This window comes from Papaver somniferum, chromosome 5, assembly GCF_003573695.1.
Source record: "Papaver somniferum cultivar HN1 chromosome 5, ASM357369v1, whole genome shotgun sequence".
NCBI classification, from domain to species: Eukaryota; Viridiplantae; Streptophyta; class Magnoliopsida; order Ranunculales; family Papaveraceae; genus Papaver; species Papaver somniferum.
This window is the reverse complement of record NC_039362.1, coordinates 56129117-56148884: the sequence shown is the minus strand read 5'-3', so window position 1 is coordinate 56148884 and position 19768 is coordinate 56129117. Positions and strand designations below refer to the sequence as shown.

General features: G+C 35.1%; 2 protein-coding genes across 7 annotated transcripts; one reads left to right on the top strand and one right to left on the bottom strand.

Annotated features, from left to right (window-relative positions):
• Positions 1-9239: 9239 nt before the first annotated feature.
• On the top strand, positions 9240-12016 carry LOC113281620 (homeobox-leucine zipper protein ATHB-13-like). Its single transcript, XM_026530408.1, has 3 exons — positions 9240-9608; positions 9701-10080; positions 10719-12016. Exons 1-3 carry the CDS (start codon positions 9479-9481, stop codon positions 11079-11081), a joined length of 873 nt encoding a protein of 290 aa, XP_026386193.1. The 5' UTR covers positions 9240-9478; the 3' UTR covers positions 11082-12016.
• Positions 12017-13973: 1957 nt separating this feature from the next.
• On the bottom strand, positions 13974-16867 carry LOC113281619 (UDP-galactose/UDP-glucose transporter 3-like). Of its 6 annotated transcripts, XR_003326275.1 has the most exons (5): positions 16579-16867; positions 15413-15443; positions 14818-14864; positions 14515-14636; positions 13974-14411 (listed from the first exon to the last, which is right to left on the bottom strand). XR_003326275.1 is itself a non-coding variant. In XM_026530406.1 (4 exons), exons 1-4 carry the CDS (start codon positions 16678-16680, stop codon positions 14351-14353), a joined length of 366 nt encoding a protein of 121 aa, XP_026386191.1. In that variant the 5' UTR covers positions 16681-16865; the 3' UTR covers positions 13974-14350. The 6 variants fall into 6 exon arrangements, 3 of the variants coding, with proteins under 3 accessions (XP_026386191.1, XP_026386190.1, XP_026386192.1); XR_003326274.1 differs by lacking the exon at positions 14818-14864 and having other exon boundaries at positions 16579-16865; XR_003326276.1 differs by lacking the exons at positions 14818-14864; positions 16579-16867 and adding an exon at positions 15712-16563.
• Between the last annotated feature and the right edge of the window lie 2901 nt (positions 16868-19768).

The window sequence follows — 19768 nt, the reverse complement described above, 5'->3', positions numbered from 1 at the left end:
CGCTTCCTCTAAACATGTCCTTCGGTTTTATAGAAGTAGCAAAGTTCCTAAACCCTAACAGAGTCAGTTTGCACAAGTTTAGCAACAAATTTTTTTTTTCTAGGAGATACAGTTTTTTCTTGGTCAGAGAAAAATAACTGATCATCCTTAGTCAAAGTAGTGAAACTTTGAGAATGGCCCTCTAAAAGAGATTTACTTGAGTTATTGTGAATGTCATTGGTAATTATATCCTCTAACTCTTTTATTTTTAAGACGACCATAGATAAGGATAATTTCTCAGATTCATACGTGCTACATGGAATTGGAGGAGTCTCTAGAAGACGTTGAAGTTCCAAAGAATTTTTCTCAAGTTGAGTCTCAAGTGAAATAATTTGATTACTTACTTCAGCCTTTTCTTCAAGAAGATTCCTGATTTGTGAATCCTTTAAATTAACCTTACAAATAAGATTGTTGAGTTTGGTTTTCAGCAGAAGCCGAATTCTTAGACGACTAAGAATCTCAACACTTTGTTTGAATGCTTCCCTTTCTACTTCTGAATCAGATTCATTAGTAAGATAACAAGGATAAATATTGTCAACAACAGACTGCTTTATGGGAACCGAAGGTTCATATACTTTTGAAACAGAGGAAGATCCTATCTTATTAATAGAGTCCATAAAAAGAGTTTTTTCAACAACTGGTGATACGTCAGTAGATATTGCACTCTTGTCCATAATGTGGATCACTTCAAACACATACTTATTATGTTAATAGTGTTTGCCTGCTCTGATACAAAATTGAAAACGCATGGGATACTAAATACACCCAACTTTTTCGTTCGATAACCTGTATAGGCAAAAATTAGTACAATTCCAAGTAGACCAACTTAATGATCTTTGACAATATGAATATAGAGTTAATATCTCAACTTCTACTCAATCAATATGTATATATACACAAGGTCCGTGAACCTGATTATTAAGCATAGTACTTGGACGATCTCAAAAATAAATATCCAAGATCAATCTAGTCGTATCCAAATAATTCAATCGGAATTCGGCCAAGTGATTAAACTTGTTATCTATCTTTCAAGACACGAATTCTACAAGAAACTAGTCTCGCAATCGATTATAATTAAACGGACGTATCTACTTAGATTGGATACGTACAACCCTGTATAAATCAAATTATAAAGATAAAAAATATAATGCAGAAAAGGAAAAACACAAGACACCAGAAATTTTGTTAACTGGGAAACCACAATAGCAGAAAAACCTCATGACCTCGTCCAGATTGAACTCCATACTGTATTAATCCGCTACAGACACTAGCCTACTATCATACTTCAGACTGGAATGTAGTTGAGACCGAATCTACCCTCCAAGAGATTCAGTTACAATGGCGCTCCTTACGTCTCTTGAACCTCGCAAGATTCTACGCACTTGATTCCCTTAGCTGACGTCCTTTACAACCCTAAGAGTTGCTTCAGCCTAAGTGAAGACTTTTGATACCAATCTTCCTCTAACAAATAAGCCTATTTGATTTCTGTTTAAATCAAAGATCAAAGTGTGGAAATCTGTTTGCACTAGACAAAACTAGCAAACCTCACAAATCTGAAACTTACGACTCCTGAAGAGCAGCCTAGATTCTTAACCACTTCTTAAGAAAAATCTTCGAAAGATCAACTAAGATCAGTCTTTAGATATCTATCTTGAGGAATCACAAAGTCTGAGACGAAGAGAACTTTGCAATTACTATCTATCTTTCCTGAAAGAGATTACGAAAACCTCGATAACAGAAAAGCAAGATCAGGATTCACGAACTATCAAGGTAAAGATAGTCGGTCTTGGCTTCACGAATCCCGAAGCTAAGTCTTTTAACCGTAGAGATAAAAGGTCAATAGAAATCGACTCTAGAATCAACTAGGATACAAAGTGTCAGGGATGGATTTTCCTGGTTGACAAAGATGTTATATTTATAATTTTCAAAGACCAAGGTTAGCTTAGACTTCAAGCTAAGATAACTTGAGAATCAAGCAATAATGTAGGTCTTCCAAATACAATAAAAGACTATATACATAAGTTCGGTTACAGAACCGTGTATAATTACTCTTCGATTTGGAAAGTTAGCCAAAGAACTGAAATCTATTGGAGCAATGCTAAACATATTATAATATATAGTCTTTAAGCATTTGTTAATCATTATCAGGACAGTTGGTACAACGGTTTTCCAACCGTAGGGCTTGTTCACGAGTCCGGGTGCTACGGTTCGTGAACCGAGTTCGCGAACCCTACTAGACTACCGAACTCAATTGACCACGGTTCATGAACCGGGGACGCCAACTGCTAGCCTATTTATCCAACTTATAAAATTCAGTTCACCACGGTTAGCCTACCGGGTTCGTGAACTGTTCCCAATTGAACTTGCGGTTTGCGAACTTGGTTCTCCAACCTTCCTGTATTTCTATATCTCAGATATCTAACCTACCCTGAGTAGAAATTTCAGTAAGTTCATACTTTTCTCTTATGATGTTTGAAACTTTCCCAAGTGATATAGTCATTTGCATGGGAAATTTTTAATTGGTCCACAGATTAATTCATAAAATTAATATTGTTAAGGACCTTTGAACATCTAATTGCTAAATCATATTTCGAGATTTTTCACAAGACAAGCTTGACTCGAAACATCTTCTTTGTGATTCTACTGTAAGTCATACGACATAGTCTCAATAGATAGAATGGTTCAGTCTTCACATACCTGATACAAAAGTTCTCCAAATGTCTTCGTCGATCTTCATTCTTCAAGAGTGATCTCTGATACTCAACTACAATTCTAACCTATCTGAAACTTGACTTAGTAGACTAGAAATCAAAATATAGTTTTGATCACCTAACATTGACACAATCTTGAGATAGAAAAACTTGTGGGTTCAACCGAGCAATGCTCTAATGCTTAGGAGTAATTGATGAAACGAAGTTGTGCGCGGTTAAATAAGAAAGCATAAAAAACTTTCGCGAAGAACACATACTTGATCTTGGTCTTATTGATCGTTGGAGTTGTTGTAATCTCCAATCATGAACGATCACAAAGCTTTCTTCGCCTCTGACTTTGTGATTACTTGAGATAGATATCTAAAACTCTTCTTTATTGTTAAATATTTCTTGTTAAATATTTTACTTTTTCTCATTTATTTATTTATTCAAAATCCGCAAATGCACTCATATTCAATCCGCTCATCCACAAGTGTCAAATTCAACGAGTAATAGATCAGACATGGGTAAAATCTTTGAATCCGTTCTTTAAGAGGATTGGACACGTATGATACCAAATCCATCACCCCTCCATCCGTTGCTCACCCCTAAATTTATTGTTTGTAATGTAGACTCAAGCCCATGTATGGTCAAGTCACATAAGTTTTCAAGTTGGGCTCAGACATGGTAAGGGTCATTAGGTAAGAACGGTTTTTTGGGGACTATGGTTATTTTGGGGGGACCATGGTTTTATTTTGGGTAAAGACATTAGAAGTAAATCTAGGTCACCCCTTATCTAGATATTTATATTAATACATAAATTACCCTCTTGATTAATTTTTTGGTAATGATTAGTTAGTGTTAACAATAGTTAGCGTAGTGATTAGTAAAATGATTAAGTTAAAGATAATTAATGAGATTAAAAAATCAGATTTTTTTTTTTTAAAAAGAAGCAGAATTATTGAGAGAGTAAAGTTGGAGAAGATGAAGAAGGAAAACATGAAAAAGAAAGGATTTTACCAACAACAACCGAAGGAAGAGTATTTGGGTACCCAGGTATGTTTCAAACTTAGATAATGTTGGTTGAATTGCTTCAAATTTTCAAAAAACTGTAAATTTTTAGGGTAAATTTGGGCTTGTTCGGTTACCTTGTGTGAAGAACAGGTTACCGAACTCATCTGAAAGTGTAGTATGGTTACCTTTTCCATATACGCAGGTTACCGAACTCGTTCTTTAATGGAGGTTTTTAGTTGTTCGGTTACCTTTTCCATACACGCAGGTTACCGAACTTTGTTTATAGGACTTACAGCGTAATGTTCGGTTGGTTCGAAAACTTTAACCCAACAACATATCTAACCAAACTCCACATGTATGCAATTAGTGAAGAGTTCGGTTTGTCAAGATTTTTTGCGAACAAACCGAACATAGTGGAACAAGTTCGGTTAAATTGAAACTCAACATAGTAGGCAAAATAACACAGTTCGGTTACATTGGAAAAAAATTTCTTTTTGGAATATAAGTAGAGTTCGGTTACTAGATAGTTTTAGAAATTTTTGCGAACCAACCGAACAAGGTAGGTCAAGTTCGGTTATATCATAACTCAACATAGTAGGAAAAATAACACAGTTCGGTTACTTTTTTTTTTTTTTTTGTATTATGGGTAGAGTTCGATTACTAACTAGTTTTAGAATTTTTTTGCGAACCAACCAAACTCGGAGTTCGGTTATGAAAAATTAAATTCGTGATAACCGAACGTGTTCTTGGTTTCAGAATGTTCGGTTACAAAACTAGTTCTTTTAAAACTATTCCTAACCGAACATGCCATTTTAACATAAACGAATTAAAAAGATTGATGGGTTTTTCAATCGAACGAGAAACGTCAAGGAAAGAGAGAAGAAGAAGAGAATAAACTTTTTTCAAAACTAAAAATTTTCGATTGCTCTTTTGATTTTGATTTGATTTTGATTTTGGTTAATAAATTCATTTAGATTAGATGGAGGAGTATATGATTAGATTTACATAGTTATTAAGTTAGTTTTAATTTAAATTAAAGTAAAGGATAAATGGATATTTACTTAACTTTGGGACACCCTTTATAAATATAGGGAGATTGGCCTAATAAGACCATGATCCCAAAAAAATCATGGTCCCTGAAAAATCGTTCTTAGATAAGTGTCAAATAATTACAAATAGATACATGGATACGGTGGTGGAGCCTGAAACACACACTTTCCGATCTTGACCCTTGCGTAGTCTTGTTTTTGTTAGGGGCTTCTTTTGATACAGTGGTACTGAAACTTTGATAAAAATAAAAATCTTAGCAAAGTTAAGCATGTCTGGGAATACTCTAACATCCTATTTGGTAAGATATATTATCACCATGGACCATTAGGCCCGCAATAATAATACAGTAGTAGGGCAGAGAGTATTTTGGACGATTTCTTTTGAAGAAAAACACCCATTTAATGTAATATTCTCCCCTCATTTATCTAATTTGTCTCGTGTACTTGACATTTAATTAACTCAGTGAGCATCCACCCAACAAGTGAAATGTTATAGTTTTTACTGTCTATTTGTTTTGTCATGGATGAGTATAAATAAAATATGCAATATCGAACACAAAAAAAGAGAAGATGATACGAATTTTGATTTCAAGGAAACATGCATGTTGATCTTGATCAGTTGATAGTTGGCATGACAGAGTCGCAGCAGAGACAATGAAGCAAGGTGGTCTTTTCTGAGCTGAAACCCTAATTGGATACATACTCTAGTTCTTTGTTGACAAGAAACACGAAAAAAGCAATAAGTTGTTGATTGGTCACTGTCTAAAAGCTCAATCTTCACCAGTAGTTTTCTTGTTTGTGGTCGACACACTAGGGAAAGTAAAGAAAACGACCTAGCCAGAATTGGATACGGATCAAAACAGATGCATGGTTAAATAGATGATCAACCATACCAAGCTCGACAAATGTTCGTAAGACACCGGTCGTTTCCGCTTTGGACCCACCACACAGAATCACATACACTTAAACTCGGGGCTGCCGGTTAGTGCTTAGCGTAACTGCATTCTTCCTAACAACAGCTTAGCAGTTGGTGTCAAGGAAATAGTCACCACCTACATTGGCCAGAGGATCCTCCAAAAAAAATTTATGTTTACAGTTCCTTATTTCATTAATTGCTAGAGCTCATACTTTTTTCTTTTTCTAGAGCCCATATATTTTTCTTTTTATACGTAAACAATTTAGTGTTACCGGATTGCGTATCCAGATTACTAATGTCATCGTCCGATAATTTTATCACTGTACTAAAATAATCTCGGATGTTCACATTTTCATAATTTTTACGGCTTGACACAATTGTTTAACTCATCATAGAAGTTAAATGTTAGGAGTCAATCTTCAGTACGATGGATTCTAATTCCTGTCTTCCTCCCTAAGAAAAGTTGAAGTTAAATCTTAGGGTCTAGGATTACAGTGTGAATGAGGTGCAATACTGTTCGACAGATTAAGCTCTTAAGGAATGTCTAAAGTTTAAGAACATGTCAAAATTAATTACCAAGTTTCTTTCTGAATTAGTTGATGATGTACACAATTAATACAAAGTGGTAGGAAACAATTACAACGTGGGTGTCCTAATTAAGCAAAACTTAAGTCCTACGGTGTCCTTAACCTAGAGAGAGAGAGAGGAAGTAGGAGGAAAGAGAGAAAGCGGATGTTAAGAAGCAAAGGCACATGGTGTATATAGATGGGAAAATGGGTTATGCAAAGGGGATTGGATGGACACACAAACACGGAAGCGAGAAATTAAGAATAATAAAATGGGAGCATGTGGAAGCAGATGAGAAGAAAACTCAACTCTTGCTTTCCCTTGATGGCTTGTCTTGATTTAACAATACATAGCTAATTATAAATCTAATCCATCGCTTGCGTTGAAATTGCATATTACTACAAATTAAATAAAACATTCATGGATAATCAACCAACTTTTGCTTTCTAGTTGTGCTTGTTTGCAATCTCGCCTACTGCTAATTTATCAGGGTTCATATATTTCTTGATACATGTCCCTAAATGGGCACTCAAATAGATTTGGATTAAACCGGAGATATAATCAAGAAAATGAAAAGTTAAATACACATCACGTGGCCACGGTCATGTTTCCTATCATTTTTTGGATATCCTGCAAATTTCGTTTTCAAAAATAGTTTTCAAGAGAATACTTCAAAAAAAAAATAAAAAATTCTAAGAGATACCCACCAAGAATTAAACCGAAAACATGATCCCACTTTCCTCCACTACCATTACACTACTTGTGTATCACATGACACTCCAATGAGAAAGGAAGGCGCCTCGGTATTATGTGTTTGTTTTCTAAATTTGTAATGGTTGGTTTAGTGGGAGATTACTAAAACCTCAATTCCATGTGGAGATGATCTTCTTGCCCTTGATTATCATTTTTAATTTTCATTTCTATTTTTCTTTTTTGCTTACAACTTTTATTTCTTTGATAAATACTATTTTCTCACAACGATGGGTCCTACTCCTTTCTGTCAACCCTGACGCCTCCATGCACTCAATATCAACCTTGGTGGATCCCAGTGGACAGGGCAGTAGGGCCCTATCCATGTTTAAAGTAACAAACCAAAAAAAGTTGGAAAGAAAAATACAGCCAATGATTTCTAAGCATCCAAAAAAAATATATGACACAAATCCCCATCCCACTTTGTTACCGTACACCAAACCCTCTTTTTAACTAATGTTCTACTCTTATGTATATGCGATTCATGAAAATGGGGTTTCCTTCCATCAGACCCCAAACCCACATTGATCAAACTTTTCTTTTTGAAGAGAAAATGTTAAAAGCAAGGGCACTCAAGATACATTGATCAGGCTTGTTTGAGAATGAGATTCCGGAAACAAAACAAAGCAAACAAAATAGTCACGTATACTGACATCCTAGTATACGTTACAAGTTTGTGATGATTTACTGCTTTCTCGTTATTAACACAGTAGACTCATGGTGTACGTGTATGGTTCAGCAGACAAGGTATCCAAAGACTGGAGTCTTATATATGGTGCTTCACATCACCTTCACAGCCCCATAGCCACGTTAATTACTGTCAAGGTGGGACTAGCTCCAACGCGTGTGAAGCGCATTCATGCTAACCAGATTAAGCTGTTGGATCTCCAATGGTGTGGGCTAACAATTCAAAAAATCAACATTATCAATCCTCGGCACAAGATCATTTCTCGCTAAAAAAAAAAAAATTAGCACGAAAATGGCTATGATTCTCGTCAGAGAAAAATGAGGACGGACCCTAGACAAACTCTTAAATTTTACGATGGATTTTGAGTTTTACAGCTGTAGGCGCCTATACATACTATCAGTAATAACTTTGAAAACCTCAAAAAAAACATGTACATCTATGAGAGTCATCATCATCATGAGAATGAAAGGGATGTTTTAGAGTACTTTCGGGCTCGAAAGAGAGAGAGAGAGGGATGGATGCAGAGTAATAGGTGGGGGGCATCTGCTGACGCCTGAGCAGCTAATTGGCTTGGCATAGGGTTCTAGGGCAAGCACCCCCTTTTGTTTGTTTTCTCCTCTCTGGCTATACTTCATATCATCAAGAATCAAGATGGAGTATAGTGGATGAGATACGAAAAAGTTCTTCCTCTGTTGCATGATACCTGTAGGTGGGTTAGGTAGCAACCCCTGCACCCCCTCCTTTCAGTTGGACCCATACCCCCCTAGATTCCTGCATTCTCTTCTCCATCCCCCATCTCCCATCCTTTCAAGTTATATACGTATTAACTAAGCTAGTCACCTTCATTAAGGCAAATCCTATATCCCGCTAGTCACAGGCCAATTTTCTTTCTTGAACTCATCCATTAGCTTGCCATTTTCTTGATATATACCTTTAATACTAGCAGAGTGCACGTCCAATACTCCGAAAAAAATGCATCCGGACAATAGTGATATGTGATGAATGGTGACACTTGAAGAATGCTTAATATGAGGATGAAAAAGAAACTTCGTATAGTTGTGATATCACTAATTCTTGTTCCTTTGTACAACTATGACTATTAGTAGGTAAATACTATATTAACTTCACAATACTCAACTTTAACTAGGCCCCTAGATTCTCATTAATTCTCTCTTTAATTAATTCACAGTACTCGTAGTGATCAAACTATTCCTCTGATTAAGAAAGAAGCTGTTTGTAAGAAGAAAAAAAAAATTCCTTTTAAAAAATTAAGAAAAATAGAAAAGAAAAACAAATTACTGAGTTTATTCAACTGTCAGTAGAACAAAAATTGAGTGACGTATCACTATCTGTCATGACTAACATGGGTGGACAGATATTAGATGAAGACATGAAAAATAGAAAACCCCACTTTCAAATTTTAATATTTAAATTAGTGTAGAAAATATACAGTATCAAAATAAGTAACAAATTAAATAAAAAATAAAACTTATATATAAGCTATATTCATCACAACACATATTTCTGATTTTAACACTCGATATATTTTTTTTCCTTTCCTTTACATTTTTTTTCTGATCTTTTTCTGCCAATCAATAAAAGTTAGACTTTTTATTACATTTTTGCAGATTTTCTTCTTCTAAATTTTTTCTCTCTGTGCATTCATCACCATGACAGTGATGATAATGATCAGGTTATCATCAGTACCTTTAAGACTTTCATGATGAGAAGAACTTAATCCATACTATTTTTTCAGTGTAATGATATGGATTTCTTCCCTGCCAATTTCATGTTACATCAACAACAACAACAGCAACAGAATAATGAAGAAGATCATCACCAACATCACTCTATCAATCCAATGCTCAACTCTTGCAATCCTCAAGACTTCCATGGTAAGAAACTCTACTACCACTATATATATATGTATATCTTTGTTTTATCTATATGTGTGTGATAACATTGTTGGTGCAAATATATATTTTAGGTGTTGCATCACTGCTAGGGAAGAGATCAATGTCATTCTCTGGAGTAGAGCTAATGCGCGAAGAACTGAATGGAGACGAAGAGTTATCGGATGATGGATCACAAGCTGGAGAAAGAAAAAGAAGATTAAATATGGAACAAGTAAGAACACTAGAGAAGAATTTTGAGTTGGGTAATAAACTTGAACCTGAAAGGAAGTTGCAGTTAGCTAGAGCTTTAAATCTTCAACCGAGACAAATAGCTATATGGTTTCAAAACAGAAGAGCAAGGTGGAAAACAAAGCAATTGGAAAAAGATTATGATGTTTTAAAAAGACAGTTCGAAGCTGTTAAAGCTGATAATGAATCACTTCAAGCTCAAAACAAGAAACTTCATGCTGAGGTAATTAACGACACTAGCTTAGCTAGCTCATTTCAATTCTATCTCATCGATCAGTAATATTATTCTTGCATTATTAATTCTACCTACAGAACTATAGATCTTAATAAGATCATCTTATAAATCAGCATTATTCCTTTGTTTTTATTAGCCTCGATTACTCAACTTAATCCTCCACGAGGGTGGCTCCTGAAACACTCGCCTTTAGGATATTCCTAAGTAGTAAGCTATGAAGGTGGAACAAGCCGATGACAGAATAACTTGAAAATTCAGATCTTTTTCTATCTTTTTGTTTTCTCTTGGGGAGGAGCATTCTATATGACAGTTTACGGGATCATGTTAATTTCATAATGAAATGAGATTTGATTTGATTTTTTAAGTTGGATTATTGACTTTTTAAGTGAATCATGAGAAACAATCCTATAACTTTCTTTTTTCTGAAGCATAATCCTACAACTATTATAGATTGAACACAAAAATGTTAGTACATTAGATTTTTCATAAGAAGGCTGCTTATTCTTTTCTTACTCTTACGGTGATTGGACAACCTTTAGTATTCATTTTACAAATATTTAATATATTTAATCATTATGGGAGTAGTCTATTCAGTTAAAAATCTGTTAAATTTAATGCATTTGCAGATACTGGCTCTGAAATCAAGAGAGCAACCAACAGAATTAATCAATCTCAATAAAGAAACTGAAGGATCGTCTAGTAATAGAAGTGATAACAGTTCTGATCTCAACTTAGACATCTCAAGAACATCAGCAATTGATAGTCCAAACCCAACTAGTAGACCTTTCTTTCCTACATCAGTAAGGCCTACTACCATGGTTCAACTACTTCAAAGCTCATCAGTTAAATCAGAATACCAATGTCCAAGCAGGATTGTCGAGCATCACCAGACGGTTCAAGACGAAGGGTTTTCCAATATGTTTTGTAGTATCGATGATCAACCCGCCTTTTGGCCGTGGGCAGCACCGGAACATCAACAATTTCACTGAGATGGATGAATGAACAAACCCCGACATTCAAAAATATCGTCCGAGTCCCCGCGTAATTGGACATCTGTTTAAGGGTATTCAACTGCAATATTGAAACTGATGATGCTCATGGTTGTTGCAAATTGGTGTACAAAAGAGTTTTTTAAGTACTGTTGTCATGTTATATTTTTGTTGAGCATATATCAGTTTGGAGGAACTAAGAGCTGCTGCTGCTGCTGCTACTTTTGTGTGTCTGTGGATCAAAACACAGAATCTAAGAATAGAGAAATTCTATTTAATTATATATTTGGTTGGAGAAAGGAATCAGTTAAGCTCTAAACTAGGTTGGTCATGAAGCTTTTTTCATAAGGTCTACTTAGTAATGGACCATGTCTTTAAAATGTGTTTTTTGTTTTTACTTTTTGGTGGAGGTTCTTTCTTTTTACTTTGCTTTGTTTTTAAGATTTGTGTACTTGAGGAAAGGGGGTTACCATTTGTTTAGAAGAAGAAGAAAAAAAAAAGTTTAAACTATTAAAAAAAAAGTGTGAAAGAAAACAATCAACAAAATCTACTGAAAGTTCTCTCAAAGTTAATGAAAGAAAAGAAGATTGAGACATGAGAGAAAAGAGAGAAAGGAATCTAAACACACACTTCAAGAAGTTAGAAAGAAGACAAACAGAAAAGGAGGAGAAGCAAACAAAAACAGGGTCGGAAATTGGGTTATTCTTGTGAATGAGACCCCCCATTGCAGCTGAGCTGACAAATGAAGAAGAAGAAGAACAAGGCCATTCAAGCTAAGCTAGCTACCAATCTCTATCTCTCTCTGTACAACTTGATGGAGCTGCATACATGTGACCCATTACACTTTGTCACCTTCTGTGGTATGTCTGTTTACTATGTGTTAGACCCCCCAATACTTGTCATTACTATTTTTATCTGTACTGCTAGTTTTATCATTTTCAGAGCTATTGAATGTTTTTAGATATCATATCAGAATCACAGTTCATTCGTAAGGAATGCAATGCACCACAATTCATTTGTAACGAAGATGATGGTAAACTGTACCATAGACTTCTTTACTTAGTTCCAATTATTAGAGGGTTAAGCCCCGGTAAATCTGCTCGGTTTTAAAATGGGATTAAGGCTGAAATTTGGTTTAGATTAAGAACAAATAACACTAAGAATGATAATATTATAAACAAAATACCGGTTTAAACAATACGAAACCAATGGGTAGTGGCCACATGATCCCATGTTCAACAATACCTGCTATGGGAAACTAACATTTGAAAGCATATATCGAAGAAGAAGTAAATGACAAGCTGTACTGATCACGAAATCTACACAAAATGAACAAATAAATAAAAATGAAGCTGTAATTGGATAAACTGATGAGTCGTCTGCTTGCGGGAAAAAAAGATGGTTTTAGCTTAACATGACTTTGAACTACCGCACACCCTCCCCGTGACTCAAATTTGAAATGGACTAGGACCAAATCTGGTGTTTGGTCTATCAAATTTGGTACCAAATTGAGAGCCAATTGATTCCTAATTTTGTCAAACAAAAGTCTGGTGCATTGGTTAGGCATGCAAAAATGACCAAATGTAGTCTTGTCAGTTATCTGAATAACAAACTAAGTGTTGCAAACAAAAACTATAAGATTCTTGGTTAAACATGAAAACAAAATAATTCAAATTACCAACATGGACTGTTAAGAGTTGAGACACAAAAGTGGGGTTGCAAGAAAAAGTTGTGTATAAAAATTCCCCATACTTGTATGTGCTGATAATGAAGGGTTTTTTAGTATGTTCTGTAAACATGACTGATCCCTAACTTCTGGAAACTGCAACTCATCAAGGAAGTGGAAAGACAACCTTTTCCCCTTATATTATTGAGAGAGAAAATGTTTTAATATGTACTTAACATGAGATTGTTGGATTTGAGAAGATTTTATTCCAGTGATTTTAGTGATCGGGGGAGCCAAGAGAATATGGATGGGTGGATGGATAAATGGTCCTAAATCACATAAAAGATAATTGTTTTTGTGAGACATTGTTGGATTCTTAAATAACCTTTTGATATTTAACTAACACCCAATTTACGTCCAATGATTCCAGGTTAATCAACAGGGGTAAATTGAACCTGGTAGGTTTCATACGGTAAATGGATGAAGGCTGTGTTCAGATTCCAGATAAAAGTGGGGAAACATAAAATGTACAGTAATACCTAACTTTAAGCAAATACGTTTACTCGTATGTTCTGAAAACTCTAACTGTAGTAATCTTAAGGAACATTGGAAGACAGTTCTGCAACAATTATAGGTAAACAAGTCTGCAGCTGATTCTTACTTCTACCAAACTATACGAGGAAATGAGGAAAATGTAAATATCACTTTCACATACCAGCAACTGGAAAAAGGAAGAAAAAAACATTGCACGTTATGCTGAATTTAGGACATGCAAGTTTGAGTTGATGTTTCAAGAACTAGGAAGTATTCATTACAATTTTTCAGCCAAAAGTATTTAACAACAGTGAATCCATTATTAGTCTCAAACAATTTTTACGAGAGTCGAAAAGACCATTATGACACTCACCCATTGCTTCATTCACAGCGGTTTACAACTCAACAGTAAAGAAAAAACGATGCTCACAATCTTGCAAGTAGTGGTGATGGTTGAGGTGGCTAGAGAACCAACCAACTGATGGTGAGGAAAATGAAGCTCTGACCAACCGCACCACACAAGCAGCAGAGAAAGATATCCCATGCTGCCTTGGCTTGCAGAATTGAACAGATTCTACAACATATATACCATGTTATATATGGTACCCCAAAGATTCATTCCCAACAAATATCCCAAGCTCTCAGTTTTGGGGCAACTGGGATAAAGGATGCAAGCTGTGTGTACTTGGATGTGTGCAAGAATATCTTAATATAATTAAATGGGTTTTGATGCATTGTGGATCATTTCACATCTTTATGAAAAATTACACTTGCGCCCTATTTCCTAAACAATTTCAAAATATCGATTACATAACAAGTATTGGTATAATCAGGGAACCGTATAACTACCCCTCTATTAGAACATCTAGTTCTAGGGATTCAACTAGATTCCTCACATGATCTCGTAGATTTCCAATAAGGCAATAATTGGGTAGAAATTTCAAGTTACAGGAGGAGAATCTCCGGCAGAAGAAAATATTTTGACTGATTGTTTATACTCTTTTTATCAATCAAAATTTAAATCGAAGAGTTGGGTAAATCCGAAATTCAAGCTTTTCATTCTTTCTAATTATAACTTTCCGCCTCGCATCAGTTTTGATAGTCGTATCCTCAATGAAGCTAGAAAGAAACTGCTAAGCTGCTAAAGTCAGTTGTTGTCCTCTATAATAGGTAGAGAGAAGTTTCTGATATATAACAACAAGAAAGCGATCCTTCGCTATAAAACCAGCGTACCTTGCTGTTACTGAATCCTGAATAGCATGTGTGAACCCATCAAAGGTCAAGTTCAAGAAGCATACGCCATAACCAAGGGGTGTATTAGGGCGACCCAGCTTGCTTACTGTCTTTAAAGTAGTCTGGCATTAGCATGAACAAAACTAAAATAAGAATCTCTTCAAGTATCAAGCAAATTGAAAACATATTTAAACTGCAGGTAGGTCCTTAAACTCTTCAAGTTAGGTCTACAAAACTAGTGCGCCGCAGTTCTAAACACTGAGTTAAATGTAAGAAACACCTCATCTTGAAAAGAGCACCCACCAGCAACAAGGAGCGCACATGCATGCTCAGGGAAAGTGTATTTCATACTGTAAACCAGAGTACCCATCAGTATCACTGAATGAGTTTGTTGCTTTGGGATAATTATGGAATCATGAATTTTGTAAAACAAGACGTAACACAACAGATAATAGATAGAAATTTAGTCTACAGGTACGCACGCCAAGATATACATATATAGATGCATTTCATATCTAGCGTTGTACATAGAGTGTGAATAGTGGTGATTTTTACCCCTATGCCTTATTTTTTCCGTGTTGTTGAATCACTAACTTTTTTTTTTTTTTGTATACTGCTGCTTATAAAACATTTTGTTTGGTCAAAAAGACAAGATTCTCGTTTCTGTTGTATATCTGATACTTATGCCGGCAATATTGATTAACATCCTTCACATTCCAAGGTCCTCAAGTGATAATTACAGATCACATTTTTTGCAGCAGGATCAAGCAATAACAAAGTACACAAACATTAAGCAGTAACAGGAATACATAATGGCATTAAAAAGTACAACTACTGAAAGACTTCACCTGTGAGCATGGTTTCTTTTTTATCATTTCTGTAGAGCTAAAAGGCTCACCTGGGATCGTTTTAGAAGATTTTCCTAGGACCTGAAAGTAACAGGAACAACATTAGCATGACTAATCACAAACACACTATCAGGACTTAGCGTGACTAATCACAAACACACTATCAGGACAATTGGTTGACAATTGGATGACCAGAAGATGAAACAGGCACAACATTTTATCTACATGCAATTTTTTTTTCTTTCTGAAGTTAACCTTTACTTATCCATTTAACGTTTCTACATAGCAATATCAAATAAGAAATAAGCTTTTAGCATTTATGTATTTCGCATCTATATCAACATCTTACATGCATGAGCAGGATAACTGATGTGGTTTAAAGCATCAAGCCCCATAGCTCATTCAAATGTATTTGCATGCAGCACTCTAAAGAACTTGCACCACCGCAGCTACGGCTTCTAGACCAATGCTTCGTCACTGTTCAGTGAAACAATACTAACAAGAAGACAAATGTATATAGGAACTTCCACAACTAAAACATGACTTAGTCAGAGTCTTAACGAAGCACCAAATTTACATGCTAAACTGAGCACACTGAAGCATCATTACCAGCAAGTTAAGTGACCATATTAAACACACTACCCTTTGTGCGCAAGTTAAAATTGAAAGATGTTCAAATCGTCTCCCATTTTGGCCAAACCACATAGTGGAACCAAAAACAAGACAAGGGAATTCGTACAATTAAATTCCTCCATCCCATTCTAGACTTGTAACCAAACAGAATAACAAATCAACTTAGGTAATAGATATTGGCTTCAATCGGAAAAAACGATAATGTTACACATGATCAGTGATTTTTTGGTCCATTCGTCAAGAAGGAAGACCTATTTCATAGACCTTTAAACGAAATCCAATTATTTCCGCCACTACATTACATATCACAATTTTAGCCCCTGAATGTGAATGCCTTAAATCTTTCACCACTAAAGTGAATACGCAGTAAATTCATTAGTATTCTGCCTACGTTTTCTACATTTTCTAGTAGTCTTTCCCATCTCTAGTTCATGCCCTAATTACCGAACTCACCGAAATACAGCAATAAACCAAGACAATTCATCACAACATATCGTAATCTCTAAACTAATTATTGCTCATTATCTAATCAAAGATTGATGGAGACAGATAGAGAAACCTTAAAAGAAGTTAGGGAACTCACAAAATTACTTGAAGAACTCCTTGAGCGGTAAGCTGACCAAATCCCGGCGACGCAAAAGACCAAGAGATCCATTCGACTGAAATCAGCATCATGCATTCCCATCCAGATCAAATCAGAGATCCGACGAGCATGTGATTCCAGAAGAAATGACCGGGGAAGGGGAAGTCATTTTTCTGTTTGGGACTTTAAGACTTTAGAGGTTGTAGAAAGAGGGAACGGATTACTTGAACCATGCGAAGTACCCCTCAAACTCCCTCCCCTAACTCCACTCCGCCCTCGACTCCAACGTTGTTAATGGGGTTGCATTTATTAGTTTACCGCGGAGGGCGCCCAATTATATATAAGATAATTTGCTTTATATGTAATTCGATTTCTTAATAGTACTATTAGGGTATTACGGCACGGGCATTATTTAGTTCTTGCTGTTCCAAATATTAGCTATGTGACACTTGTTTAATTTAAAATTATAAATAGGAGTACCAATTTGTTTGGAAGTATATGTTTTGTCTTGTATGAATTTTGATACACCCTAAACAAAACGATGCCTCTATTAGCAGCCATAGTTTTATCGGTGTATATTTGCACTTTATAAGTTTTGTAGCAAATACAGTACGAGGTTCAGCAAGAGAAGGAAAGTTATAGCTTTAAGAATTGTCGACATGGGCTTTGAGTTTTAAAATGGTCCGTAAATGATTTTTTTTTTTAAAAGGGCTTTGAGCACTTTATAGTTTTAAAATGGTCCGCAAATGAGTTTTTATAGTTTTATTTGGTTCAAAGACGATGAAGAGGAACTCATGAGGAGACATCAAGGTTGCTAATATATTTGGAATGCAAGAAGCTAAAAAGTGTCGCCAAGGACTTGAGAAATATCATAAAATCACTAAGGGTGCTTGACGTTAGGAATCATCAAATTTGTGATTCACTATGATGGTAGGAATCATGGAATGCTTGACGTTAGGAATCATCAAATTTGTGATTCACTATGATGGTAGGAATCATGGAACACGTTGTATTCGTGGTTGCTTGATGTTAGAAATCATCCAAATTTGATTCACCGTGATGGTAGGAATAATGAGACATGTTGTGTTGTTGGTTGCTTCAAGACCTTGAGTTTTTCTTTACTGTGCAGAATAATAGAAAGACACAAACAATCAAATGAGTAAATGTGTTGAACTAATTATGTGGAAAAGAAATAAACATGAAAAATCTAAATGAGGAAAGAAAAAAACCCAACAATAGTAACGGTTTATTCAATTTGGGTGACTCTACAGCCTGGTTGGACCAATTCTGGCAAAATCAATTTTTAATTCCATAATTTTCACAATTCAGGTGAACAACATTTGCAAGGTAAGCCCGCTTTGGTGTATTCTGTTGATCAGAATCTTCATGGGGTTCTTTTTTGACGGTTGTCAGAATGTGGAAGGTTATTGGGGTGGTGGTGCATCTTTGTCACAGTGAAGCTCCAATTGTACATTCTGCATTTTTAATCGTAGGTATTTCAAAACGATGCTTTCAACATACTCTGAATGCTTCTTCTTTCATAATAGTAAATAATTAACTTTGTTATACATAAGTAAAAGTAGGAACTGCCGGCTAATGAATACACCGAAAAAATGAGAAAAGAAGACTCACCCCTCAAGCCAGAGAGAGAACAATAAGATTTGTATCTTTCACCAATTTTGAGCTCTCTTTCTCATCCTTGCTATAATAATAACTTCTTCCTTGGATATATTTAGAAATATTTCTCCAAATCATCTTTGCGGGATATACAGAGTCAGTTCCGCATCTGAGAAAAGATTCCTTTGGCCTGCTCTTTGCAGTATAATTTTCTCTTGTTTTATCCACTAACGACAAATTCTCGGCCACGTCTTTGGATCAATCCGAAACTTCAGCCATTTCTCACCAGTAAAAACCGTCCATCAAGAAAATATTCAGTTTTTATAAAAAATAGTAAATTAACAATAGTAACAGAAAATGAAACCACAATCCGCCATATCAAAATGAATGCATAACAATGAGAGAGAAAAAAATCACTTAAAGAGAAAATATATAAAATGGTATACAAAAGGAAAACACAGTAAGCATTAGTAATCCTAAGTTCCTAACCCCTTTATCTTTAGATATCCCTAATTCACCATTTAAACGACTATTTAAAATACAACCATCGTAAAGCGGAAATGCATTTCACAGCTTCATTAGATCCCAACTTCCACACTTCTTAGACATTTATGACAACAACCTTCTAATATATCGAATGTTAAATGTGGATTATTGCAAACCATAGAGAAACAAATTACTCAAGAATTACCAATACAAAACAGATCTTTTACACAATTTATTCCTTGTATATATAGCAAAGGAAAAATAAGCCTGAAAAGATACCCAAAGAAGTTTCCGGATACAAAACTATGCCAGTGGTCTCTCAAGTAAATTAATGACGACATCATAAAATAAATGTACAAACACGTGCATTGTATAAGTTTTTTAATCAACACAAACCTAAAAAAGTAATATTCATGTCAAAATACATTGAACTTTTGATATTTTCTTCTTCTTCCTTTTTAGGTCAAATCTTAATGTTTTAATTTGAGCACTATCTCATATTTTATAATATAACCTTAAGTTTATAATATTGTAACTTCATTTGAGCTGAAAATTACGATAATTTGACATTACAGACTAAAGATATCGTGTCTCGCTAAATAGAAATGGACTGCAAAAATTCCAGATACACTCTTATTGTTTTCCTTTTACATATCAAGATATGATCATCCCATTTCTTTCATTTCGCTGGTTAATAACAAAATGCTACTCAACATGGTGTGATAAGAAAATGTTCACAGGGGTTTTAAAAAGCATTTTTTAACAGAAACAAAATAATCCACCAATTATAAATGCAGCTTACCTTCTACTGATGGGGATGCATATGGACCAACACGATCCTGATTCTTCCCAAGCATGTAATAATCATCTCAGTTTGGGCCTTAAGATTTTTGTATCTACATCAATTACAAATCACCAATTTATTACCAATCATCCATATGAACTATTAGCCAAGAACAAAATTAATTAGCGAAAATGGTGACTTCAGTTATGCTAGTAGAGAATGATCTAATGAAACCTGATTCAAACTAAATCTACCAAAGTGATAATAACATAAATATCTTGATTTGTATGAGTGCCGAGCGAA